At 67.4% G+C, this 24,900-nt stretch overlaps 3 protein-coding genes across 10 annotated transcripts in view; 2 read left to right on the top strand and 1 right to left on the bottom strand.

Annotated features, from left to right (window-relative positions):
- Nucleotides 1-8,774: 8,774 nt before the first annotated feature.
- On the top strand, nucleotides 8,775-16,880 carry RNF126 (ring finger protein 126). 2 transcript variants are annotated; one of them, XM_027472541.3, is made up of 9 exons: nucleotides 8,775-8,933; nucleotides 11,586-11,644; nucleotides 13,347-13,410; nucleotides 14,039-14,247; nucleotides 14,553-14,621; nucleotides 14,699-14,768; nucleotides 14,995-15,088; nucleotides 15,724-15,839; nucleotides 16,056-16,880. In XM_027472541.3, exons 1-9 carry the CDS (start codon nucleotides 8,859-8,861, stop codon nucleotides 16,203-16,205), a joined length of 906 nt encoding a protein of 301 aa, XP_027328342.1. In that variant the 5' UTR covers nucleotides 8,775-8,858; the 3' UTR covers nucleotides 16,206-16,880. The 2 variants fall into 2 exon arrangements, with proteins under 2 accessions (XP_027328342.1, XP_027328341.1); XM_027472540.3 differs by having other exon boundaries at nucleotides 8,776-8,933; nucleotides 14,006-14,247.
- Nucleotides 16,881-19,703: 2,823 nt separating this feature from the next.
- Nucleotides 19,704-24,209, bottom strand: FGF22 (fibroblast growth factor 22). 4 transcript variants are annotated; one of them, XM_038169147.2, is made up of 3 exons: nucleotides 23,239-24,209; nucleotides 20,230-20,329; nucleotides 19,704-19,963 (listed from the first exon to the last, which is right to left on the bottom strand). In XM_038169147.2, the coding sequence occupies exons 1-3, from the start codon at nucleotides 24,192-24,194 to the stop codon at nucleotides 19,769-19,771; spliced, it is 1,251 nt and encodes a 416-aa protein (XP_038025075.2). In that variant the 5' UTR covers nucleotides 24,195-24,209; the 3' UTR covers nucleotides 19,704-19,768. The 4 variants fall into 4 exon arrangements, with proteins under 4 accessions (XP_038025075.2, XP_038025076.2, XP_027328145.1 ...); XM_038169148.2 differs by having other exon boundaries at nucleotides 19,704-19,960; XM_027472344.3 differs by having other exon boundaries at nucleotides 20,226-20,329; nucleotides 23,239-23,488.
- The window catches only part of POLRMT (RNA polymerase mitochondrial), a 24,006-nt gene continuing 23,259 nt past the window's right edge, over nucleotides 24,154-24,900 (top strand). For all 4 annotated transcript variants that reach the window (XR_005261297.2, XM_072029193.1, XM_038169142.2 and 1 more), the window contains exons 1-2: nucleotides 24,154-24,271; nucleotides 24,770-24,865. Coding sequence is in view for 3 of the 4 variants with exons in the window: in XM_072029193.1 (XP_071885294.1) it covers nucleotides 24,214-24,271; nucleotides 24,770-24,865 (154 nt within the window). In the remaining variant the exon portion in view is untranslated. The remainder of the gene's footprint in view (nucleotides 24,272-24,769; nucleotides 24,866-24,900) is intronic.

Genomic DNA, 24,900 nt, shown 5'->3' with positions numbered 1-24,900 from the left:
GTGGCCGCGACCGCCGGGCTGGGGCGCAACCGGGTGGCGATGGGGAGGGGGCCCCCGGTGGCGGCCCCCGGTCGCGGGGAGGTTCGGGGGTGCCCCCGGCACGGGGGAGCCGAGCGGCGGAGGCAACGTCGGGGCAGGAGGAGCGAGGTTTGTGTGGGGACAGCCCGGGGTGCTGCTGGGCTGGGGGCCCCCACCCTGCCCGCCCCCTCCAGCCGAGGCCGGAGCGAGCCCCTGGCCCCCGGCCCCCCCCCCGGAGCCCTCCCAAGCAGCGGCTGGGTCCGGCCCACGCTGGATGCTGGATGGCATCCCATCATTGCCTTGCAAGCAGCTCCGCGGCCCCGCTGGCAGCCCAGGCCGTGCCGTTAGGGAAACCGAGGCACAGCCGGGCTCCGCTTCCCCGGGCAGCGCCAGCCCTTGTGTGAGCCGTGCGGGGAGAGCTGGGGAAAGGAGAAGAGCTGGGGGGGGGGGGCACGCCCCACGGCACACAGTGCCACCAGGAGCAGGGCTCCTGCCTGGCATCGTCCGGCCTTGGTCCCTGCCTGGTGCCCCCACGCCGGGATCAGCAGCCCATCGGCACGGGGCGCACTCAGGGTCCCTGCCCATCGCCCTGCACCCAGAGCCAGGGCCACGGGGCCCCTCCTGCTGCCGCTCCTGGGGCCTTTCCCAGCCCCTTGAACCTCCCCGTCCCTCTGCGCCGTGCAGCTGAGGGGAACGCGTTACCCTTTGCACTGGCCTCAGCTGAGGTCATGCTTTCAGCAGAGCTGGCCCGGCTCTTTCAGGAGAGGGGCCCCATCCGGACGGCCCCGGGGAGCTCGCACCACCCCTGTGCTCCGGCAGCGGCCGCCCCGCTCCGAGCCGATGCCAGCACAGCGCGAGCAGCTCGCTCTGGCGCGGGGTCGGGCTGGACGAGCCTCGGTCCAGCGAGGCCGAGCAGCGCTGGTCACACGCCCGGGGAGCGGGGGCGATGCCAGCGGGAGCAGGGTGACTGTGTCCACTGCCACCGCCACGTCCCCCCCTCCCAGGGGATGAGGATGGGGAGCTGCACCGAGGCCGAGCTCCCTCTCCGCTTCTCCCCACGCAGCCCCCAGGGAGGGGACGCGAATGGGGAGAGCTGCGTTTTACCCCGTGCAGCATCACCGCGAGCCTTGGGGCTTCACTGTCCTGAAGGGCCACGTCACCTGTGACCAGCACATGGGGGCAGAGGCACCCTGCCATGGCGAGGCACGTGCTGTCCCCACGGACAGGAGGACCCAGGAGCCCAGCACATGCTCGTGGTGTGCTGCTGGCCCCGGGCTGGGCACCGCTGCCTCCCGGCCCCTGCCCTGGTCCCAGTCCCGGTCCCGGGGCGCCGTGCCCCCGCCTGGCTCTGCCGCCGCTCCGAGCGGCTGCCCATGTAAGGGCAGAGGGCTGGGGAGCCAAATCCCTGAGCTGGGTCTCAGTAAGAGAGCGGGCAGTGATGCACTCGCTCACATGCTCGAGGATGTCAGAGGAGCTTCGCGGAGGCCAAGAAGGGATTTTCCCTGGCTGTGAGCGGCGTTGCACAACCGGCGGCTCTGGCAGGGAAGGGGTCGTACCTCTCTCCAAGCCGCCGCATCTGGACGGAGCAGCGCAGCTGGGCTCCCCGCTCCAGCGGGGACGGGAGGAGCTCGGAGGCCAGGAGGGGAGCAGGTCAGGCCCCTTCCTCCCAGCGCAGCGCAGCCTCACCGAGGCCTTCCCAGCGCAAAGGGCAGCTCCATGCTGGGGGCTCGGGCTCGCCCTGCGCCCGGCTCCCCGGGGAGCGCCGTCTGCCTGCTGGGAGCCGGGTGTGGGGCAGGGAAACGCTGCCCACGGTCCTGCCTCAGGCGGGGACCAGGGCAGGTTCTCGAGCAGGGCTGGGAGCAGAACTCAGCGGAGCAGACTGCAGAGAGCCGGGGACGTCCTGCTGCCGAGTCCTGCTGTGCCCAGAACAGGACAGGCGGCAACCGTGAGCAACACAGCGGCACCGGCAGAGCGAGGGGAGAGAAAGTCAGACGGGGACCCCTGGGGTAAATCTGCCCGGCTGCAGCTCTGCTGCTCGAGGCAGGCGGGAGGAGCGGTGCCTGCGCCCTGCTCGCGGGGACGGGCGGGATGGGGGCCCCCGCTGCCCGGCCACAGTCCAGCTCTTGGCAGGGAGGGAGCCGAGCCCAGCGGCCGCGCATGGGGCTCGGGGGCGGCGGGAAGAGCGGGGACAAAGGAGCTCTTTGCAGCCGCACTGAATGGCAGCCTCGCATCTGACCTTTTCTGTCTGGGTGCTGGTATTGTTCTGGGTCAGGCGGCTTCCCGGCAGCCTTTGGTCTGCAGCAAGATTTCAGGCCGAGGTTCAAGAGGCGGCCGTCCCCCCGGCACCCGGGCTGCTCTGCTCTCCTCCTGCGCTGCCGGGCTCCTTTAAGGAGGGAATCTCGTCTCTCTCATCAGTTCAGGCTAATTAAACTCTGCTAAACCAATTAGAGCTGCAATTTACAACAAGACATTCAATTGAGAAGCGTTTCTCACAGAGCCCAGGGTCAGGGCGCATGCAAAAGCGCCGAGGTTTCCTATCGGCTCTGAGGATTTGCTGGGAGGTTTTGGGCACATCCCTCAGCGCCTCGGCCGCCGTTCCCCCCCGGGAGCAAAGCAGGCAGCCCTGGCAGCCGGTAACTCCCAGCACAGCCCATGGGGCAGCCTGCGGGGAGCTGGGGGCCTCGGGAAGCCAGAGGCTGCCGGGGACCCGAGCTGTGCTCAGGGCGATGGGGCCGGCTTGCTGCCCGCTGGGCACTCACAGAGCACGGGGGAGCCCAGTAAGGCCAGGGCGAGGCTTGGCCCCAGCCTTGGTTCCCCCCCGAAAAGCAAGAGCTGAGCCCATGCTGCAGGGAGGCACCGGCTCTGTGAGCCCACGGCACCGTGCGGGGGTGCTGGGCCTGTGGTGCGCAGCTCTGCTGCCCGGCTCTGCCCCAGGGGGCTGGATTTTCTCTGCCGTGCCCGCATGGCCCCAGCCGGGCTGAGCGGGGAGCTGCCTATGGCTCACGGCTGCATCAGCGGCGTGGGGAGCGCGGAGCCGTGCGATCCCATCCGCACCTCGATGGCCCGGTTGGGCACGCTCCACCCCCAGCTCTGACACGCGGCTTCGCCCCGCGCCCGGGGGCAGCAGCGTCACCGCTCCGAGCCTCAGTTTCCCCATCTGCTGCGGCGAGATAATGCTCCTCTGCTTGATCCTGCACTATCTCACAGGAAGGTTGCATTAGCAGTTAGCTAATGCTTGCGAGGAGCTTTGAAGATGAAAAGCCGTGAACAAATGCCAAGAAGTGCTGAGCTGGATTCTCCTCACCGAGCAATCGTTTCATGTTACTGGGGCACTTCCACTTCTGCAAAATGAAAGAGGGCAGGGTGGGAGCCTGCGCGTGGGGAAGGGCGGGGGGTGGCAGGGCGCGCAGCTTCCCAAGACCTGCCCCTCCAAATCTGATCACCGTGCGTGCTTTGCTCCCATGCAGAACCCTCCTGCTGCCGCCTCGCCGCTGACCTGGCTGCACCCTGCGGTCGCTCGGTCCGACAAGCAGGACCCAGCCCTGCCATGGGCGGCCTCATCCCACACACCCTCGCCTCCCGCTGGGCTCAGGGCCCTGCTCCTGCTGCAGCATCCTCTGCGTGTGCTGTGGCCTTGGCTTCCAGGCTGCTGACGTTGTGGGGTCAAACAGCACCGCACCCCCCTGGTCCCGCAGCCCCCAGCCTGACGCGCTGCTCTTGGCTGATGATCTTCGTGCCAGTTTTCAGCGTGTTGTAAAAGCGCTCCTATCACAGGCAATTTGATTTAATTATGCGGGTAGGATCTCACAAGGTGCCGTGTCAAATGCTTAATTAAAGCCTCAATCTGTGCAGCTGCCCGTGCCCCCCTCGGTGCGGGCTGGGTGGGAGCTGCTCCCCTGGACCCAGCACCGCCCGCTCCATCCTGCGGCCCCGCAGCGCTCGCTGCCCCTTCGTGGGGCTTGCTCCGCTCAGCCTTGGGTGCTGGGGAGGGTCCCGGGGGCACCCAGGGGGGTCCAGCCCCGTTCCTGCTCCTTGCCCTCAGCATCCAGGCTGCAGAGCTGCTGGGAGCATCCCCCCCGGGCGGTGCCCGCCGCTCGCTCCCTCCCCGCTGCCGTCCCCCTGATCCCCGGGGCTGCGCCCAGCCGGACCGCGCTCACCCGACGCCTCTTCTCTTCCAGCACCTTCTGCGGGGATGCCAGCGGCAGCCCCCACGTGGGGAGGGTGCGCTGGGCTCTGTCCGTCCAGGGGGAGCACCCCGGGGGGGTCACCATGGAGCAGGGACTGGGAGAGGTGGGCGAGGGGGGCACAGGGAGGTACAGGGAGGGGAGGCGGCGGGGACGTCCCGCGGGCCCCGCTCGCGTAGCCGAGGAGAGGTGGCTGTGTGTGAGGGAGCACGGTTCCCTGAGTGGAAGAACAGATGTCTCTTGTCTATGGCTCGCAGTTGGCTCTGGTTTTCATCTCTCCTGTCTGTGCACACGCAGATTTATGGCTGCCTTAATGAGTTCCTTACAAAACGATCTCGTTGCCCACATGGCTGGCTGAGCCCCGCAGGGGGGCCGGGGCGGGAGGTGCGGGGGGCAGGAGGCCGGGGTGGCGCGGGGCAGCGCGGCCAAGCTTCGGTGGCCCCGGTGGCCCCGGTGCTAAGCCCAGGGCACCTGCCGGGGGCCGGCCGGCACGGGCGGCTGTGGCCAGGGGAGGGCAGAGCAGGGAGCCCAGCCCCACGCTGCTCCCCTGGGCACGGGGGGGCTTCCACCTCCTGCTGCACGCAGGGGACGAGCAGAGCAGGCAGGGAGGCAGCGCGTCCACGCGTGCACAACCCCCTGGAGGCATTTGCACAAAAACGAGTGCCTGCACAAACCCACCGCGTTCACACGGGCGTGTGTGCGACCATGCACAAAGCCACGGCCACCTGGTAGGGGTAGGGGGGGGGATGCTCCAGGCACCCACGGGACGGCCGAGCGGCACCTCCAAGCCCGGCACCACCCAGGGAGGCCCTGGCCGAGCCCCCCCTGCCCGTCCCCGCTCCGTCCCCGGCCCCACCACGGGCCGGGAGCTGCAGCGGCTGCGTGGCCGTGGGGCTGCGGCCCCCCGGGGCTCTGCCCACACCTCGCAGGTTCCTTCCCCTCCTCGCCTCGCCCCGTGCCGGCCCCAGGTCTGTGCGCACGCACGGTGCCGCACGGTGACACACTTTTCTGAGTAACTTTCACAGGCACGCCGTGTAAACAAGCCGTGAGTCAGCGGCCGGCCGCCCGTGCGGTTTCCCCAGCGTATAAACGCTTCCTCTGCCGCGGGGGAAGGCAGGGAGCAAACCCAGCCCCGAGGGGAGAGCCGGCAGCTCCGCAAAGCGTGAGGGAGCCGTGTGGGGCTGAGCCGGGTCCAGCGGGGCCGAACGCCAGCACGAATCCTCCCGGTCGGCGAAGCGGCTCCATGGAGGGGCCGGGAAGGCTCTGCCCAACGCCGCTCCAGCAGCAACGTGTGGGCAAGGGGGGGCTCGCACCCACACCACTGTGGCCACTCGAAGCCACCCAAGGGAGCGGGGTGACGCGTGGTGTCCCGTGGGCACGGCCGGGCTGATGCTGACCCCGGCCCCCACAGCGGTGCGAGGAGGGGGAGCGGGGCTGGGGCACCCGGGGACCCAGGGGCTTGGGCAGTGAGGGGCAGAGGCGCTGCGGGGCCCGTCCCCCCCACAGAGCCCCGTCCGCCCCGCAGCTCCCTTCAGCCGAGCAGCCTGATTGCTTACATAGCCCAGGCTTGCAGTAAGTAGAAAAACATGTTTTTCACATTAAAATTTCCCTTGAAAAACAATGGTTTAAATTAAGCGTAGGAAAAGAAAAGCGAAGAATCCAAAAAGAAAGAGAAGAAAAAAAAAAAAAAAAGGAAGAAGAAGAAAAAGAAAAAGGGAAATTTTTGGTGGAGCCCAAAAGCAGTCCCCTGAGACCCAGAACTTTCCCCCGGGCTCGCAGAGCTCCCAGAGGCAGGTGGGCTCCTGCTCCACACCGCAGCCCAAGGCCCCCGGGGGCTGCTGGAGGCCGGGCTGGAGGCTGGAGGCTGCGTGGGGAGCCGGCAGGGAGCCAGCACCCCCAGCACCCCCGGCACGGCCCCCCCCGGGCCCGGCCGAGCCGTGGTGGTGCTGAGCACCGGGCTCAGCCCCTCCGCGGGCGCTGCCAGACGCTGGCGGGGCGGAAGGCTGGGGAGGGCGAGGTGGGGGATGCAAATCGTCTGATCTGTCTGCGAGCGAATTCAAAGCGAGGCCGATTCAAATCCGCCGTGACACGACTGGTTCGGGGCTGGCAGACGATGCCTGCAGTGCTTGTAACAAATCTCGCCGCTTTCCTTTGAGTGGCCTCCAATTTATTAATTAAAATAGGCAATTATATATAATCTGGGCGGAGGGGAGCAGGGAGACCAGCCGCACCAGTTATTCTCCCTCGGCAGGCGGGGCGCAGGGAAGGCACCGGGGAGCGAGCGCTGCCCAGGACCCGGGGCAGGGCGCAGGATGGGGCCCGTGCCCGGAGCTGCCCCCGGTCCCCGGCCCGACACGCCTGGGCGAGGAGAGCCAGGCAGCGGGGAGTTCGTTCCAGCAACCGCTTGATTCAAGAAGACAGGGCCCAGAGGCCAGGGCGGTTCAGCAAATGACCTGCCCACGTCACCGGGGAGGTGGTAGCAGAGATGGAACCGAGCCCGAAGTCACCCGGGATCTGCTGGGAGCGCTCGCTCTGCCTGCCCTGCCTTGGGAGGCGGGAGCGTGGGGGCTGCAGAGGGAGCCCAGACCCCTTCCAAGCGTCCTCGTCCCCCCCCCCCACGTGCTCTGCGATGGGAACACCACGGGCAGGAGACCCCCGGCTGCTGCAGAGCACCGGGAGCGCGGTGCGGGCGGAGAGGGAGTGCCCCAGGGAACACGTCTGTGCAGCGCGGTGTCTGCGCGCAACATCTGCATGGCTGGGGTTTATCCAAGCACTGCAGAGCTCGTGTCAGCAAATCCCGCGGGCAGAAGGATTTAGCCAGAGTTTGTTCCTCTCTGCGGGGCACGCTCAATGTGGGACGGCCCCGGCGCTGGGGCTCCTCTGCCCACCGACCACCCCGGTGTGATGGGCGCTGGACCCTGGTGCCAGCGGCACGGTGCCACGTTGAGCCCGGCCGTGTGTGCAGCGGGTCCTGCCCGGTGCACACGGACACCCGCACCCACACCCGCACCCACACGCACAGGCCTGTGCCGAGCCGGAGCTGGAGCCCGTGGCCGCCCCCCGGCAGCGCCTGGCACGGTGGCACCGCCGGCATTAAGTAACGTCTCGGGCGGTGAGCTCATCGCCAACACCCACGGCCGGGCGCTGCGATGGCAGCGGGTGGCCCCGGCCCTGCCTAACCCCGCTGGGACCGCGCTCCCTGCCCCGGGGCCGGCGGGCACCGTGCGCCTGGGCACAGGGCACCGCTGCCTGGGCCGGCTCCAATGTGAACACCAGCCCTCCTCCTCCTCCTCCTCCTCCTCCTCCTCCTGCTCCGATCCCGGGAGCAGCACCGCTCTCTTTGCCTTTCCCGTGATGCCCAGGCTGCAGCTCCCGCCGGGCCCCGTGCTGACCCCGCTCGCAGGGGGGGCCGCCAGCCCCACGCCGTGCGCCCCCGCTCCCCAACACCCAGGGGTCTCGCTGCGGGGTCAATGCATGCACAGGCTCCCGGGAATCCAAATCCCTGGGCTGGGGTCACAGAGGGGCACGCGTCCCCCTGCCCCCTCCGCATAGCCCCATGTGCCTCCCACCCCACCCCATCCACCCCCCCCCACCCCCTCAGACCATGGCCCCACGATGTTTTTCGCTGCCCTCGGCCTCCCCCCGTCCCGGAGCGGGGCGGCTGCTCCGCGTGCCCGGGGCCGGGGCCGTGCGTGGCGCTGACTCGCCGTGAATTGGGGCGGTGTCACCCCCCCCCCCCCCGGCAGGGCTGTGGGGTGGGGGCCGCTGCCGCCTCCTGCAGCGCCGTGGGAAAATCTCCGCGGGGTGACTCAAATCCCCAAATCCCGACCGGAGCCGGGCGCCCCCGGGGGCAGTGGGGGGGGGGCACGGCCGGCTCCAAAACCTCAGCCCCGGGGTGCGCCCCCCCCCCCCCGGGCCCCCCTCCCTGGGCGCACGTTGGGCTCCCGGGGCCGGGGCTGCTCTCGGGAGGGGCTCGGCGCGGCCCCGGGGCAGGGGCTGGGGTCTGGGGGGGGGGCGCGCAAGGAGCGGGGGGCACGGCCCCGGCATGGGTGGGCGCCTCCCCTCCGGTGTTGGGGGGGGGGGGGGCGGCCACGGGACGTGCCTGCAGAGCCCCGCACCCCCTCCCCACATCCTCACCCCGCACCCCCCCCGCCGCCGCTCCCGCCCCGCCGCCGCGCCCCCCCCCGGCGGCAGCGCAGCCCCGGCCGGGCCCGGTGCCGCCGGGAGCCCCCCCCCGGTGCCCGCCCCGGCCCCGGGAGCCCCCTGCCGGCTGCAGCGTGCACGCGTGGGGGGCGGGGCGGGGGGGGCCGGGTTATGTCCGGGGGGGACCGGAGCCCCCCGCCCCCTCCGGGGGGTTTTTGGGGGAGCGGGGCGCGGGGCCGGGGGGGGGGAAATGAACGGGGACGGGACGGGAACGGGAACGGGAGGGGACCGGGGACGGGGACAAGGACGGGGATGGGGAACGGGGACGGGACCGGGACGGGCACGGGAACGAGAACGCGGCCCCGGCCCCGCCCCAAGCACTTGGCCCCGCCCCCAGCCCCTCCGCCCCCCCCGCGTTCCGCCCCCGCCCCTTTTTGTCCCCTCCCGGCCGCCGTCCCCTCGGCCGCGCGTCGCCGGGCGGGGCGGGGCGGGGCGGCGCGGGGGGGTGGGAAGATGGCGGAGGCGTCCCCGCAGCCCGGCCGCTTCTTCTGCCACTGCTGCGCCGCGGAGATCGCCCCGCGCCTGCCCGTGAGCGCGGCCGGGACCGGGGCCGGGCGGGGGGACCGGGAAGGGACCGGGAGGGCGCCGGGGCGGGGGCTGGGGGCGGCCGGGCCCGGCTCCCCCCGGCGGTTGCGCGGCCCCGGTGCGGGCCGGGCCGGGCCCTGGGCGCTGCGGCCCCCGGGGGGGTTCCGGGGGGATCCTGGGGGGGTCTCGGGGGGGTCCTGGGGGGGTCTCAGGGCGGTCTCGGGGCCCCGCCGCCTGGGGGATCCCGCCCGGGCCCCGCCGCCGCTGTCCCGGCCCCGCGCACTCGTCGCGAAGCCTCAGAGGCCGCCCCGCGGCCCGGCCCCGCTCCCTGCGCCGCGCTGGGGCCGCTGCGGGGCCGGGCTGGGGGCTGGGGGCTGGGGGCTGGGGGCCGGGGGGGCTCCGCTGGGGCACGGGACCCGCCCGGTTCAGGCCCCCCCGGCGGAGCGGGGCCGGGCCCCGGGTGCGCTCGGTTTCACTTCCCGGCGGCCGAGCGAGAGCTGGGGGCGGCTGAGGCGCAGCGGCCGCGCCGTGTGCCCCCCCCCGCCCCCCCCCCCGGGACCCTGCTGATCCCGGCGGCTGGAGCTGGGGGGAAAGGGGAAAAAGGGGAAAAGCCCGGGCTGCCCTCAGAGGGCGGGGGGCGGGGGGGTGACCCCTGCCCGCTCCTGAACGTGCCCGGCGCGGTAACGTCCCGGTGAGAAGGGAAGGGGATGGGGCCGTGCCCGAGGCCGGGGGAACCGCTCCCAGTTCCCGTGAGCTGCCCGGGGGCTGTGCCCTGCCGGCAGCTTAGGGGAGGCTCGGGATGGGGCAGGGGCGTTGCTGACGCCCAGCGTTGTGTGAATCCCACCCCCCTGCTGGGTTCACAGCCGCCAGCCTGGAGGGCTCGGCCCCACAGGGGGAGTCGCAGCCCCTGCGGGTCCCTCTGGAGGCCTTGCAGCTGCTCGCTGCCCGCCGGGCCCTTATCTCCCGGGCAGCCGGGAGCAGCTCCGAGGGCACCGCTGGTGCTGCCGCTCTCTGTGTGCCCTTATCGGCTCCTCCCACGGTGCCTGGGGCTTATCGGGCCGCGGGGCTCGCTGCTCGCCCTCCCCTCTCTGGGAATCCACCGACTCGGCTCAGTGTGATCCTAAAGGGGTGAACGGGGCTGGGGTTACCCTCAGCAGGTCCTGGCCTCCTCCACTCCCAGGTTGGCCCTGTCACCCGGGGGTCCCGGCCCTGTCACCCGGGGGTCCCGGCCCTGTCACCCGGGGGTCCCGGCCCTGTCACCCGGGGGTCCCGGCCCTGTCACCCGGGGGTCCCGGCCCTCGCACGGAGCCCCCTGCCCGCGGCAGCTGCCCCAGAGGTGTGGCGAGGCCGGGCGTAGCGCAGGACCCGGGGCTTCCTCCGGTGACTCAGCGGAGCCGAGGCGTTGCTGCTGCCGCCCCGACGTGCTGACGGCCTCGTGCTGCCAGCTGGGGTTTCCTCCCCTGCTCTGGGCTTCTCGCTGCTGACCCCGGCATCGGGGGGGACACGTGGGGAGCTCCCGAGGACACAGGCTGGTTGTTCCCACACCCGCTCTGCTCAGCGTTAAGGCACAAGGGCGGCGCTGGCGTTCTGTGAGGAGCGTGGGAGCAGGAGGCTGGGGCTTTGTGCCTGGCTGAATGCCCCTCGTGTGGCTGCTGGGAGCCCCTGAGGCCATCAGCTGCAGCGTTCCTGCAGTCCTTCCCCAGCCATGATGTCCTGGTAATTAGCCCACAAGGATGCCGATGCTGTGGTAATTAGCCCACAGCACAGCTCCCTCCTTGGCCTCTCCTGAGGGCAGTTCGTCCCCCTGGGGACGTGGGGTTGCCCCCCCGAGCCCGCAGCTGTCTGCAGCCCGGCGCTGAGTTCCCCTCTTGGGAGTGCCGGAGGTTTTGCTTTCACTTCAGCCAGCACCACATGGGACATTCCCTGGTGCCTTGTGTGTGCTGCGGGTCCGTCAGGATCACCCAAACCTTTTTAATCCCGACCCCCAGGCAGGGTCAGGCTTAGCGATCTGCCTTGTGAGCCTGGGGGAGGCAAACATCAGCAGCTGGGGGGGCGTTTTGGCTCTGCCAGCCCTGCGTGCTGCCCGCGCTGAGCTGTGTTGGTGACAGACCTGCTAATGGGTTTTGTACAATAACTGCTCTGTCTGTGCTGGCTGGGCGTTTCCCTTTAAAATAAATTTCGCTTTTCCCCTTAAAATAAAGGGAAATGGGGTTTGAGGCTGGCTGCAGTAGTACACAGCCAGACGGTGAGGGGAATGCTGCTGTCTGCGCCGAGTTGCTCTGAATTATCTTCACTGGGGCAGAGTTCCCCTTCTAGCAGGTACAGCGTGGGGAATCGATCTCCCTTTACGCTGCCGTGAGGCTGATGGAAGAGGTTTCCTGAGCTCAGGGCTGGCTGCCTGCTTGCAGCAGGAGCGGTTCCCCTGCCCACGTGGCCATGGCGTTGCAGCGTGGCTCGTCTTGCTGGCTCTGATGGCAGGGAGCGTGCTGCTGAAGGTGTCGCAGCTCTCAGGGAGCTGCCTGGCTCCCGGGGGCTGGCACAGGGGCTCTGCCCGTGGCGTGGGGCCGGGGCTGTGGGCTGCAGGGCTCTGCTCTTCCAGGGCTCCTCGTGGCTCTTCACCCACTTGCTTTTCTCACTCTGTTTCTTCTCCCGCAGGACTACATCTGCCCACGGTGTGAATCTGGGTTCATTGAAGAGCTTCCTGAAGAGCCAAGGTAACGTGCTGCTCACACAGGCCTTTGCAGGGGTGATCCCAACCTGTTTTGTGCTTTTCCTCTTCCTAGGTAAAAGGCAATGCCACTTACTACCTTTTTTTTTTTTTCCTCTGGCCAGTTTGTGGCCTGTCACCACGGGAGTGCAGCAAGTAATTTGTATAGGCAGATCAGCTGGTGCTGAGTGTCAGTGCTGGCAGAGACTGGGGGTGAACGTGGTGATTTAAAACAACAAGAAAAGGCGTTAGAGAGGCTTTCCTCGTGGCACATGTGAAAAGGAGGCCCGGAGGCGACCTCGTTGCTTTCTGTAGCTCCCTGAGCAGGGGAGGCACCGGTCTCTGCTCCCCGGCCACTGATGAGCAGCAGGAAGGGCACCGAGCTGCACAGGGGAGGGTCGGACTGGACGTTAGGGAACATTTCTGTACTGGGAGGGTGGGTTGGCACTGGAACAGGTTTCCTGGAGAGGTGCTTGGTGGCCCCGTGCCTGTCGGCGCTCGAGAGGCGTTTGGACAATGCCCTCGTGTGCGTTAGCATTCAGTTAGCCCTGACTTGGTGATCTCTGAGGGTCCCTCCCAGCTGAACTGCTCTGCTCAGACCATCCCAGAGGAGATTTCAACCACCTGCAGAAGGGAGAGAGCGCGTGGAACTCAGCTGAAAGCACCGGTGGCAGCGTGTTTTGGCTAAGCCTTTGGACTCTGCACCGAGGCAGCTGAGATCTGCGTCCACGTGTCTTGCTGCTGACTCTGCAGCGGGGCTGCTCCCCGGCACTGTCAGAGTGGGCGAGGGTGGGAGAGGTGTCCTCGTGCCTCAAATGCTTGCGGGACCTCAGCTGGGAGCAGCACGGGTTGGCACGCGCTCGGTGCCACGGTTCCCTGCCTGGGGCGTGTGTCAGACACATCTCGCTGCCTCCCGACTGCTCTTAGAGCTGGGCAGCGCTGCTGTGCACCAGTGGAGGTCTCTGTGCTGACAAGGTGACCTTTGGTTTGCCTATGCCAACCCGAGAGCTGGAAAATCAGTCCTGGCAGACCCTACCTGTGCTGCCCGTTTGCCGTGACCTTGGGGAGAGGCTCTTAATCTCCAAACCTTGGGTTTTGTTACCTACAATGCCAAAATGGAGACCTGGACACTGCGCAGCAAATGCTCCTGCAGCTCTCCAAAAGCAGAAGCCTGATGGCATTAGGAGACTTCCTCCTGGCCCGTCCCATTCAGTCACATGCTGCTGCAGCAGAGAAGTTCCTTGGATTCGAGATTAGGTTTAAGCATGTTTGGGTCGTGGTGCTGAGGGTTGTGTCCCAGAGGGGTAGCTGACGTGTTTGAGGTGGGTTGTGCAGGGAATCTTTGCTTGGCATCGTGCTCTGGTCGCTTCTCTGTGGCTTCACGGAATTGGAACCTGAAAGTGTTGGGAGAGACAGATGAGGGCACGAGGAACTGAGGGCTGCATGGGGGCAAAATGAGAATGGATAGGGACAACTAGAAAACGAGCAGCTGAGGCAGGCTGCTGCCTGTCTGGGCTGGAGCTGCTCCTGCCATGGGGCAGAAGGGCAGGGAACGGCCCTCGGAGGTCCCTTTCAGCTCTGGCTTTCTGTGCACCGAGCAGCTGTGCCTCTGCTCAGCACGTCAAACTCATGTCCCTTGATCCCCTCTGCTGGGACGATCTCTGCACAGCTCCCTTCTGCTGCTTACCAGCACTCTTTGTTCTTCTCAGAAACACCGACAATGAGACCAGCTCCTCTACATCAACCAGCGACCAGAGCAGGCATCCTTTTGAGGTGAGTCCTTCCTGTCTCTTCCGAAGCCCTCTTGCTACTGAATTGAAGCACGTCTTTGTTAGCATATTGTTTAAATGTTCCTGGATTGTGATCAGATCTGGGAGAGGAGGCGTTAAAGGCATCCCCATGCTGCTGGAATGGCTGCACGTGGCGTTTTGCTGTGTTTTTAATAGGACCGTCCCTTGTAGCTTATCCTCGTTGTGAGGGGGCTGAGCTGGGAGCTGGGGAGCTGTCTGGGGGTGTTGCTGTGCAGTGGCCTCGGCTCAAAAGGCAGCAGCCACACACAGCAGCTACCGAGGAAGCGGGGGGGCTGTCTTTATTTCTTAGGGTCATGTGGAGCTGTCTAGGGGTGGGTGCCCCGGCCCGTGTCGGGGTTGGAATTAAATGATTTAGGGTCCCTTCCAACCCAAACCACTCGGTGTAGTTTCAGGCTGTGCCTCACTAAGCTATTTCTGAGTGTGCACCTGGATCAGCCGAGGCTCGTGAGCTGATCTGAAGAGATCAGGCTTTGTTGGGAGGCTGAGGAGATGCCAGCAGTGCAAACCGAGCTGTTCCTGTTCCCGTTACAATCCGCTCCTGAATTCTCTCCCCCTAGAACGTGGATCAGCACTTATTCACCTTGCCGCAGGGCTACGGCCAGTTCGCCTTCGGGATTTTCGATGACGGCTTTGAGATTCCGTTCGGGTCCAACGTGCAGCCAGAAGACAACCGGGACTCTGAGAACCGGAGGGAGCGAGAGCACCAGTCCCGGCATCGATACGGCGCGAGGCAGCCCCGCGCTCGCCTCGCCGCACGGCGTGCCGCTGGCAGGCACGAGGGCGTCCCCACACTGGAAGGGTGAGCGAGGGGCCTGGGGAGGGGGCTCTGCTCCTCGCTGCTGGGCCGGCTGCCAGGTGGGCTGCATCCCGTCCTCCTCCATTTGAGGAACGGTCTCTTGAAGTCTGCTCTGGGCACAGCCGTGCGCTGTGACCGCCTTTCACAGGTGTCTGTTTGTAAGATGCAGTTCCTGCAGGGTATTCCATTCTTCCTTCTATTCCCTCTGACGATGCAGCAGCATCCAGCTGCTCTTTCCGTGTCAGATTTCCAGGCTGGGAGCTGGCAGACGTTAATTCTTTTTTAATCCTGGTTTTCTTGTCTTTCAGGATCATTCAGCAGCTGGTCAATGGCATCATTGCACCAACAACAATACCAAACCTAGGACTTGGTCCCTGGTGAGTTAAAGATGGGCTCTTCTTTCTGACGCTGTTCCTATTCCCCCCTGAATTTAACTCTGTTCTTATTCTTAAAGGGGAGTCTTGCATTCAAATCCAATGGACTACGCCTGGGGTGCTAATGGCTTGGATGCAATTATCACACAGGTAAAAGTAGCGTTGTCACGGGGTCTGCAGTGCTCTTGGGTGGTGCTGCAGAATTGTCAGCACCTGCTGTGAAGCAGGGGAGCAACCACTGGAGGTGCAGGCGTGGGAAACAAGGCCCACGGTGCGGGGGGTGCTGGGCTCAAGTGCCTCTGCTTGGTAAACGAGCAGATTCTGTGTGCTGCTGAGCTCACATCTTTCTGCCCTGTATGGCCCATTGTTTTTTCAGTTACTAAATCAGTTTGAAAACACTGGACCGCCGCCAGCAGACAAAGAAAAGATCCAGGCCCTCCCCACCATACAGATCACACAGGAGCACGTAGGTGTGTATGTCTCCTCCAGGGAATTGCTCACCAAGAGGTCTGTGAAAATTCTGTTCAACGCTTTTGTGTGATTTTAATTTTGTCTGCCAGTGCCTTCAAGGTCTAAAATGTTTCAAAGAGGGGTGAAAGCTGACGTTGCTCTGCTCTACTCACACAAAGTGAAGAGCAGCGTAGACTGGATGGATTTGCCCTGGGGAGGGAAACTGCTCTGAAAAGTTGAGTGCAGATAGAGATGAGCAAGCACGTGCGCACTGCTGGGCCGGGCTGTGGCTCTGTGCTGGCGTGTGCTGCCAGCTCTGCCAGGCGTGCTGGGTGAGAGCTTATTTATCAGGCAGGCAGGCACGAATCGAGCACCACGTGCTTTGGTACGAGTGTGTGCACGTGTACATGCTCTGCTCGTTAAATATGGCTTGTACGTAGTAGGTTGAAGAGGGAAACAGAGCAGCGGAAGCTGGAGTGTTGCTGGTAGGACCTGCAAAGCAACAAGTTCCCCTCCCGGGATGAAGCAGCAGTGGGGGCAGAAGCACAAGAGCTAAATGGGTGGGAAGGGAGGTGGTGATGGGATCCTGAGGGGGAGCTTCAGTTGTTGTTCCCTCCTTTATTGCTTAGCTGTGTTCTGCTTCCCCTTGATGCAGATTCTGGGTTAGAGTGTCCCGTGTGTAAAGAAGACTATACAGTTGGGGAAAACGTCCGACAGTTACCTTGCAATCACCTCTTCCACAACAGCTGTATAGTCCCTTGGCTGGAACAGGTTGGTGCCTTCCACGTGGATCTCGTGGGTTTTGCAGCAGTTGGGGGTTTTCTGGTGGTACTGCTCTGTGAACATTTCCACACCTCCGTGATGAGGCCTAAGCAGCCTTTCACCAGAGGGAGGGGTGTCACCCTAGCCCTTCCCTTGAGTGCCACTCCTGTAGCGTGTTTCTAACCATATTTCCCATATTTCTTGTTTTTTGTCTGCTCTCCAAAGCATGACACGTGTCCTGTGTGCCGGAAAAGCTTAAGTGGACAAAACACTGCCACGAACCCTCCAGGACTCACAGGAATGAACTTCTCCTCCTCCTCTTCCTCCTCTTCCTCCAGCTCACCAAGTAACGAAAACTCATCGAACAACTCATGAATCTTAATCCATACCTCTGTCCCTGGGGCCCTGTCCATTGTCCTTCCTCCCTCCCCAGCCTACGTAAGCAACAAAAGGGGCTTCCAGAGCAGAGCAAGGGGAGGGTAGCGAGGGGGAAGCAGCACCCCCAGAATTCCCTTTTGAGTTCTGAAGACGCGGAGACTCTGGGTCCTTCAGAGATGAGAAGCCTCGAGTTCTGTGCTGGGGGGGAAGAGCTCTGTCTGGTAATAAAATGCATCCATTTGCTGCGTGGACTTAAAGCCGTTGCAGTGAAAGGCTGCTGTGCCCCACAGGTGGAAACCCAAGGTGCTGAGCTAGCGGTTGCAATTCTGAATGGAAAGGTTGTTTGTCAGATTCTGAATTTGAGATTTCTTTCTTTCTTTCTTTTGCTCCTCCTCCTCCCCTTGGATACTCTCTCTTCTGCTTTGGAGATTGAAGTCTTTAAAATGAAAGCGTAACGACACTGCCTCCCTCCCAGGATCTCCAGCTGGGGAGGGCAATAGTTGTCACTGAAAAAATGAACTCTTGAAACAGACCCCATTATCCTTCCCTTTCCCCGGCTCGAGTCCCATTTATTTTTCTTTATAACCTTGCCCTTCTGATACTCAACACTGAAAGGGTTTTTATAATTTTAAATTATTACTGCTGTTTAAATAAATGGACGTTTCAGCTCAACGAGACCTTATGCATGATTTGAGGAAAACTACAGGGTAAGCTCTCTGGAGACTGCTGTGCTGAGCCCTCCCCTCTCACCCAGGGGCAGCCTGGGCTTGTCCCAGCCCTCCCGGCGTGCTGGGGGCTCCAGGCACCAGGCTCCAATGTGGCCAGCACCCCTCCGGGCACTGCCAGGCCCTGGGTCAGGGGGCAGCTGGCCGCAGGATTGCAGCTGAAAGCATCCTTGCCTGGTGTTTTGTATTTTTTACATCTTCTCCCTGTTGCAGTCCTTCTCTCGGCTCGATGGACTTTTCCACTGTGTTGACACCAGGACTGGGTGCCCGTCAGAGCGAGGACCAGACAAATCTCATTGTGATCAAATAGTAGATAGGAAAACCAAGATTTTGGAGGAAAATGTATTTCAAAGTTACTTAAAATACAGCTGATTAAAAAAGGAGAGAGACAAATACCCGGGTGTTTCACAGTTTCTGTGACAGAGCTGGAGGCTGGAGAATGAGAACGTGAGCGGCGTGGGCAGCGACCTCCCTGCTGCAACCCCTGCTCCGCTGGGCTGGGGGGGGTGGGGGAAAAGGGACAAAAACCTGGCTCCCCCTGGAGCTCTCCCCAAGGGGCTCTGGTTTCCTTCCTGCTCTGGAACCGCAGCTTTGCGCTGCCAGCTCTGAGGAGCCCGGATCGTGGGCAGGGCTGGCTCCTCGCTGCACGGTGCTGGCAGGAGGAGCGAGCAGGCAGCATGTGGCTGATGCCTCCTCTTCTGCCTTGTGGGGCTCCCTGTCCCTGCTGTTTGTGGGAGCGTTGTGTGCTCCGTGTGGCAGGAGGCTTGGCAGCGCTGTGCTCCTGTTTTTCCCACCCCTTCCCTGGCCCTGCACCCTCCCGCTGTGCCCAGCTGTTGCTGGGATGAGCTCTGCAAGACCTGGGCTTGGTTTTGCCGAGGGCTGCCCTGCCCTGCCCTGCCTTGTGTGGTGCCTCCTGCCCCTGGTGCCCTGCAGCTCCCCGCTGGCACAGTGACCCGGTGGCCTCGCCGTCCTGGGGCTGGGCCGCGGCTCTTGCAGTGTTTGTGTCTCCGGTGACTCAGGAGCAGGAGCTCGGATGTGGCCGCGGTGCAGCAGGAAGAGGGATGAGGAATGAAGGAGGAGCCGAGCACCCCGCGGGCACTGGCGGGTGCTGCCCTGCTGCTGGCAGGGGGCTGGGATGGGGCTGGGGGGGATCGGGCAGGAGGCAGCCAAGCTCCGCGGGGCCTCCGTTACCTGCCCTTGCCCGGGGCAGGAGGGTTGAGCATCCCTGGCCCCGAGGTTCCCTGCATCTTCCCCAGGCTTTGGCTGCGTGGGTGGTGCCCTGTGAGCAGGCTGAGGGTGTCCAGGGAAGGTGCTGGCCCTGGAAGCGCTCCCCACCCTGCTGCGAGCTTCCCAAGCAGGGCCGTGACCTCCCCACAGCAAGGGGAAGGCGTTCGGCACCTCTTGAACCATTTCACAATAAACGGCAGCTTTGCTGGGGAAAACATCCCACCTTCAATCACCCGGAGCGATTTGTCGAGCGACCGTCCCGGAAGGGTTTGGTGTCGGCTTCCCCAGCTCACCCGGGGCCGCTCAGCAGGTGCTGCCTCCAGGGCCAGGGTTTATTTCAGGACTGGGACGTTGGGGGCCAGAGCTCGAGCCAGGAGCTTCTGCCCCTGGGATCCTGGGCTTGGGGTGGCGATGGCAGGAGGGTCCTGGGGTCGGGGGATGCTCCTGCAGCCCCCTGGCAGCTCCACGTGTGGTTTGTACCCGTGTTAAAAGGCTCGGGGTGGGTTTTGGGTGTGTGCAGCACTCCTGGGGGCTGCGGCTCCTGCTGCCTGCCCCAGCTGGGGGCTGCTGGCCTGGGGCCGGTGCCCCCCGTGGTCCCGACGGGGCTACTGCAGGGGCCATCCCCTCCTGCCACCGACTCCGGGAGCTGGTTCGGTGAGAAATGGAACGAGTTTGGTGGTTTTCGCTCGGCCGTCGCTCAGCGCTGCCACGTTGACGTGACGAAGTGACCACGCTGCGCAGCGGGGCTATTTCTGGCCCTGCTCCCCTCGGGGCAGGTGCCTGTGCTCGGCGCCACCTCCCCGGCGCCTGGCTCCATCCCTGCCCTCCGGGAGGCCGCGGAGCAGCGCCGGGGCCGGGCGGCAGTGGGGGGCTGCCGGGCACGGGTGCAGCCGTGTGGCTCCTGCAGGAGGTCGCGCTCCCACCGGCGCCTTTGCCCAGCGCGAGGCCGGGATGCGCGGCTCCCCCCTTCCTCGGCTGCTTTTTCCAGCTCCGTCCTTTGTGTCGCTGGAACAACAATCACTCTTTTTTTCCGATGGGTGAGGTTTTGGGCTGGGTGCGCCTCCGCCCGCACGCTCAAGGCAGGGCGTGGGTGGGCGAGGAGCGGGGAGGCCGCTGGTGGCCGCGGCTCCTGCCCCAGGGCAGCTGCTCGGGGCTGCAGCCGCTCAGAAAGGGCCCGCGGCCACCCCCACGGAGCCACCCCCGGCACCAAACCTCCACGACTCAGCCCCTTTGTGTGCCACAAACACAGCTTTAATTTCCACGGGTGCTTGGCCACAAACCAAACACAGCCCCAGGACGTCCCAGCCCCAGGGCTGGTGGTGGCTGCTCGGGGTGGGGGGGACGTCAGCAGCCCCTGCCCGCGGTGGGCGCGTGCCCCAGCCCCGGTGTGCGGCTCTGCCTCCATGGGACACCGGGGACGGCCGCGTCCCTGCACGGCCACATCCCCACACAGCTTTCAGCCCGGAGCTTTCGTGTCCATGTCCATCGTCCACCATGCGTTTAAAAAATAAAACAATAAATAGCAAAAAAAAAAAAAAAGATATTTACACTTATAAAATAACCCTATTTTTCCCTTTTTTTTTCCACAGGACTGTCTGGGAGCCAGGCTCAGCTGATGAGCATGGGGAGGAAGTGCGTGGAGAGGTGCTGCCGGCGCGTCTGGCCCCCTCGCTGCGGCCTGCCCTTGCTATTGAGCGAGAGGAACATGGGGCGGCCCCGGTGCCGCCAGCGCAGCGACGCGTAGGTGTTGTAGCCGTTCTCCTCGATGCGCTCCTTGAACTTGCAGTTGGGGCTGAACTCCTTCTGGCAGGGGAGGGAAGGGGGTGAGCGGGGGCTGCGCTCTGCAGTCCTGGGTCCTCGCCCCGCTCCGGCACGGGCTGGAGCCCCGAGAGCAGGGCAGGCGCAGGAGCCTGGGCTCCCCGTGGGGCAGAGCGGCTCCGGGGGCACCATCCCTGCGGGGAGCGTCCCGGGCACGGGGAACCAGGAGCCCACTCCCGGCAGGTGCCGGTCCCACCATTCCAGCTCTGCCCTGCGCCCCCGGCCCCCGTGGCAGCACCCGACCTACCGACCCGTAGAGCCGCCCCTGCTTGTTCATGGCCAGGTAGAAGCCGGTGTGCACCGCCCGGATGGCCACGACGCCGACACGCACCGACCGGATCTCGACGATGCCTGCGGGACAGCGAAGCACCGCAGTGAGGTGGGCGACCTCCCCAAGGGGCCCTTCCCCAGTGCCATGGCTCTGCCCACCGAGTGCCACCAGCAAGGGACAGCACCGCCGAGCCTCACCGGACGGACAGACAGACACGTGGACAGAGGGATGGAGGGAGGGAGGGATGGAGGGATGCCTTCCCCACAGAGGGACAGTGGGGAGCAAGGGCTGCAGCCTGAGTCAGGAGCAGGAGGGGGAAAGCCATGACCTGGGGAGGGTTTGGTCTTTATTCCTGCCCTCCCTTGGCCCAGCTGCCCCCGGGAGCGGAGCTGGAGCGACACCGAGCCAAGGCTCCGCTTGCCTGAACAAGCGGTCAGCCTTTGACCCGCGCCCACCTCGTGTTTATTCTCCCCAAACTGGCAGCTGTGCCTCTGCCCAACACACGCTGTGGTGCCCCAGGGACCCGACCCCACTCTCAGCCCGACCATCCCACCGGGGCCAGCAGGGCCCTGGAGGGGGCGAAGGGTGTAGGGTAGCGGCGGGTGGGGGTCTGGGGGGAGGCAGTGGGCACAGCTGGATGGTGCTGGAGGGGTGCACAAAGGCTCCGTGCCAGGGCAGGGGGCTGCAGGCACCAGAGTGCGGCTGGGCCGGTGCTCCCCATGGGCACCGGTGCCGCTCGCCTGGCTGGCACCAGTGGGGATTGGGGCTGGGGGCCGTGGGACGGACGCTGCACGGAGGGGGTGAACCCAGGCACTGAGCCCGCAGCAGGGCCCGGCTCCAGCCCAGGCATTGGAGCGTGCGCCCAGCCCGCAGATCCCCATCGGGGCCGCTAATGGGAAAGGCATGCGGTCAGACCAGGCGGGTTTTATGGTGGAAACACCCAGAGCACCCACGGAGACTCTGGGGATTCGGCTTCCAGGCCAGCGAGAGAGCAGCCGGCCCGGCCCCATCCCCATCCCTGCTCTACCCGGGGAGCCCCACGGAGGCTGGACGGGGCTGGAGGATGCGCAGAGGCTTTGGCTGGCTCACGGCACGCACAGAGCAGCCTCTGGCAGGGTCTTTTGGGGGTCCTCCCCCCCCACCCCCAGTGTGCTGAGCACCGCTGGAGCCCCCACGGGACCAATCCTGCCATTGCTGGGAGTGGACGGGGCTGGATGTGGCACCAGGACGGTGTGAGTGCTCCTGAGAGCTCAGCACCTTTGGGGGCACACCTGGGAGGGGGATTTTCAGCCCAGCCACCCCGCAGGGGGCTCCAGCAGCAGCCAGGACCCGCGCGGGGCGGTTCAGCGCGTCCCGGCCCAGCGGAGCCATTAACGAGCAGCAGCCGTGGGGACGGGCTGGGCAAACGCCTGCAAATCCATCTCAGTTTATCGCCGTCTGGAGCTGCTGCTATTTATAACAGAGACTTTTACTCCTCTAAAAATAGCCCCACGCCGCTCTGCCCAGCTGGGGACCGCTCTGCGGGTACCCGGGAGGGCGCCTGGCTCCGGGTGGGCTTCAAGGGTCCGAGGGGCGCGGGGCACCCAGGGCCGAGCTCTGCGGGGCCGGCAGCACCCCGGGGACACAGCGGCGGCTCCCGGACCCTCGGTCCCGGTGGGGTCGGGGCCAGCCCTGCCTGGGAGCCTGGGACAGTCATGGGGTGTGAGGAGGGGGGAGCCCGGAGCCAGCGGCCGCTGGCAGGGCTGGTCCGGTGGCTGCCGGGAGGCTGAGGAGCAGCGCCTCGGCCCAGCCCAGGCGCGGGTTATCTGCGGCTCCGATAACCAGAGCGAGCCCGGTGCGACAGCCTGGAGCCTCTCCACCTGCCAGGCCCCATTGCCACACGGCCGAGGGAACGTGTCGGGGCACTGGGTGCTGGCAGCGCGCCCGCACGGGGCTCCCGGCGGCTTCGGGCACCACGGGAGGGTTCCCCCGGCCCCGCCGGGCTGGGCTGAGCCCCTCACACCACAGCGCGGGGTCGCCGGGTGGGCGACATCCCCCCGGCCGTGGGGCAGGGGATGCTGCTCCCGTCCTCGCCATCCTGCCCTCCCCACACCCCGCTGCCCTGCCCGGGCGTCCCCCTGCAGGAGCCCCCCACGGCCGCCCCCGATGGCTGCGGGGTGGAGGGGACGCGGTGCCAGCCCCAACCCCAGGGGAAGGCCTGGCCCTGCCCCCTCCCCACCTCCCGATGGCAGCAGCAGCCTGGGCCGTGCCGAGACCCCCCCCCATTCACCCTCCTGGTGCCCACCCGGACGCGCTGCCCGACCCCACGAGGCCCCCGCAGGCCCCTCCATGGGGAGGCCGCCGCAAGCCCCCAGCGCTCGGCCACGTCTGTGCCAGGGGGGGCTGCCGGCCGTGCCCAGCGGGTCCCCACCCGGGGGCTGTCCCCGGGCACGACCCCACGCTCGGGGCTCGCTCTTGGCCCAGGCTGGCAGCGCTGGGCCCCCTCGGGCTGACCCTCGCTGCACAAAGCCCTGAGGGCTCCCAGCGGCTCGGGGGACCCCGCGCTGCCCCCCGGGGCACCGCGACCCGCGGCTGCCGCCCGGCTGGAAGAGCCGCCGGGACACGGCCGGGCCCGGGGCCCCTCCCGGCGGGGTCCGGCCCCGCCGCCCCCCCGCAGCCGCAGCCCCCCCGCGGCCGCGCTCGCTGCCCTTTGCCCGGCCCCGGCAGCGCCCGCCCCTGGCACCGCGGGGGCGCCCGGCGGCTCCTGGCTCCGGCCCCGCCTCGGGGGCCGGGGGGGCGCGGGACCCCCGGCGAGGAGCGGCCCCGGTCCCGCTTCGACGTGGCGGGGCCGGCAAACGGGGGCTGGAGCCGCGCGGAGCCGGGGGGGCAAAGCCGGAGCCCCGCGTCCCTCGGCCGTTGGGGCACGGCCCCGGGAGCCGGCGAGGAGGGGGCGGCCCCGGCCCCGGCCCCGGCCCCGGCCCCACACCGAGTCCCTGCCCGCCGCACTCACTGCCCGGCCGCTCCCTGCAGCGCGTCCCCTCCACGCCGCCGCCGCCGTCGATGCGCAGGAAGAAGCGGGTGGCGGAGAAGAGCCGGCGGCAGCGCACATCGCCCTCCAGGTGGCCGTAACTGCGGGGGGGCCGCCGGCCGCCCCACGGGGGGCTGCCCGCCCCCGGCCCCGGCCCCGGCCCCGGCCCCGCCAGCACGGCGAGCGCCCCGGCGAGGCAGGCGGCGATGGCGGCGGGGCCCCCGCGCCTCATGGCGGGGCGCGGCGCGGCGGGCGGCGGCTCCGGGCCATGGCGGCGGCGGCGACAGCGACAGCGAGCAGCGGCCCCGACGGGGCGGGCGGGCGGCCGAGAGCGGCGCGAGGCGGCGGGGAGGGGCGGGGCGGGGCCGCGGCCACCAATGGGCGGGGCGGGGCGGGGCGGGGGGCGGGGCGAGGGGCGGGGCCTCCCATTCATAAATCCGCGCGGGGTGGGGGTGGGGGTGCCCCGACGGGCGCCCCTCTGCCCGCTCCCGCCGCCCTCCCCACCCCGCAGCGGGGCCGGGGCTCCCCGAGGCCGCCCCCCGCCGTGTCCCGGTCCCCGCTCTGGGCTCCGCGGCCCCGTGGGGGCGGGAGGCGCCGCGCAGCTCCCCCCGCAGCGCCCCCGACGGGCTCCTCGGGGGGCTCGGAGCGGCCGTGGGCGCGGGGCTGCCCCGTGGACGAGCCCCGCGGGGCCGCCCCGCTTCGTGCCCGCGGTCCCGGCCGCTCCCGGCCCCGGCCCCGGCCCCGCTCCGTGCCCCCGCTCCCGCCCCGTCGGGCCGCTCATCACCCCCCCTAAATGGCCGCCAGGGGGCGCGGGGCGCGGCCGCGTTGCCCGCTGGGAGCTGTAGTTCCCGCACCGCCACCGCCGCCTCCAGCTCCCGGCGGGCTGCGCGCGGCGCCTGCGCGGTGCGGCGGGGGGCGGGGGGGGGGGGGGGGAGCATGGCGGCCTAGCGCGGCTCCATGGCGCTGCTGCGGCTCCGGGCGGCGCTGCTGGGCCCGGGCCCGCTGCGGGGCGGCGGTGAGCGGGCGGCGGCGGCACCGGGACCCGGGGGGGCGCGGGGGTGTGGCGAGGGGCCGGCGCCGAGGGGTTCCCGGGGTGCTGGGGCCGGGGGGGGGGCCTCGGGCCGCGCCCCCACGCACGGGGTGGGGGGGAGGGGGTGTGCAGGGCCTGACCCCCCCCTTGGGGCAGGTCCCGGCTGTGCGGCGGGGCTGGAGCTGGGGGGGTGTCCTGGGACAGGGGGGGGGTCCCTGGGGGGTGGCTCTGGGGTCTTGGGGGGGGGTCCCTGGAGTCCTGGAGGGGACCCCGGGGTCCTGCCCCCCCCCAGCCATGGGGCAGCCCCGGCCCCTTACCCCAGCCCCTGTCCCCGTCCCTCTGAGGCCACTGATACCCCCTGGGCTGAGCTAGGGATGGCCCCGGTCTGTGCCCACCCCACTGCATGCAGCAGGGCCCCTCTCACCCCCCCCCGCACCGAGCAGGGCCCCTCTCACTCCCCGCCTTCGTTCCCTCCTGCCGCAGGGATCCCGTGGAGCGTCCTCAGGACCTATTCCTCCGTCAGCGCCAAGGAGAAGGCGAGGAAAAATGTGGTGTGTGAGAGGACGGAGCTGCTGGAAGGTAAATGGGGGGGAGCCGCAGCACTGCCCCTCGTT

Source organism: Anas platyrhynchos, chromosome 29 (genome assembly GCF_047663525.1).
Source record: "Anas platyrhynchos isolate ZD024472 breed Pekin duck chromosome 29, IASCAAS_PekinDuck_T2T, whole genome shotgun sequence".
Lineage (NCBI taxonomy): Eukaryota > Metazoa > Chordata > Aves > Anseriformes > Anatidae > Anas > Anas platyrhynchos.
This window is presented reverse-complemented; position numbering and strand designations above follow the sequence as displayed.

Coding starts and splice junctions, on each gene's coding strand:
- RNF126 (XM_027472540.3), top strand. CDS start 8,859: ATGGCGGAGGCGTCCCCGCAGCCCGGCCGCTTCTTCTGCCACTGCTGC. Junction 14,622..14,698: donor AACCTAGGACTTGGTCCCTG/GTGAGTTAAAGA, acceptor TTATTCTTAAAG/GGGAGTCTTGCATTCAAATC. Junction 15,089..15,723: donor GATCACACAGGAGCACGTAG/GTGTGTATGTCT, acceptor CCCTTGATGCAG/ATTCTGGGTTAGAGTGTCCC.
- FGF22 (XM_038169147.2), bottom strand. CDS start 24,194: ATGCTCCCCCCCCCCCCCCCCGCCCCCCGCCGCACCGCGCAGGCGCCG. Junction 20,330..23,238: donor CTGCAGGGAGCGGCCGGGCA/GTGAGTGCGGCG, acceptor GCTGTCCCGCAG/GCATCGTCGAGATCCGGTCG. Junction 19,964..20,229: donor AAGCAGGGGCGGCTCTACGG/GTCGGTAGGTCG, acceptor CTCCCCTGCCAG/AAGGAGTTCAGCCCCAACTG.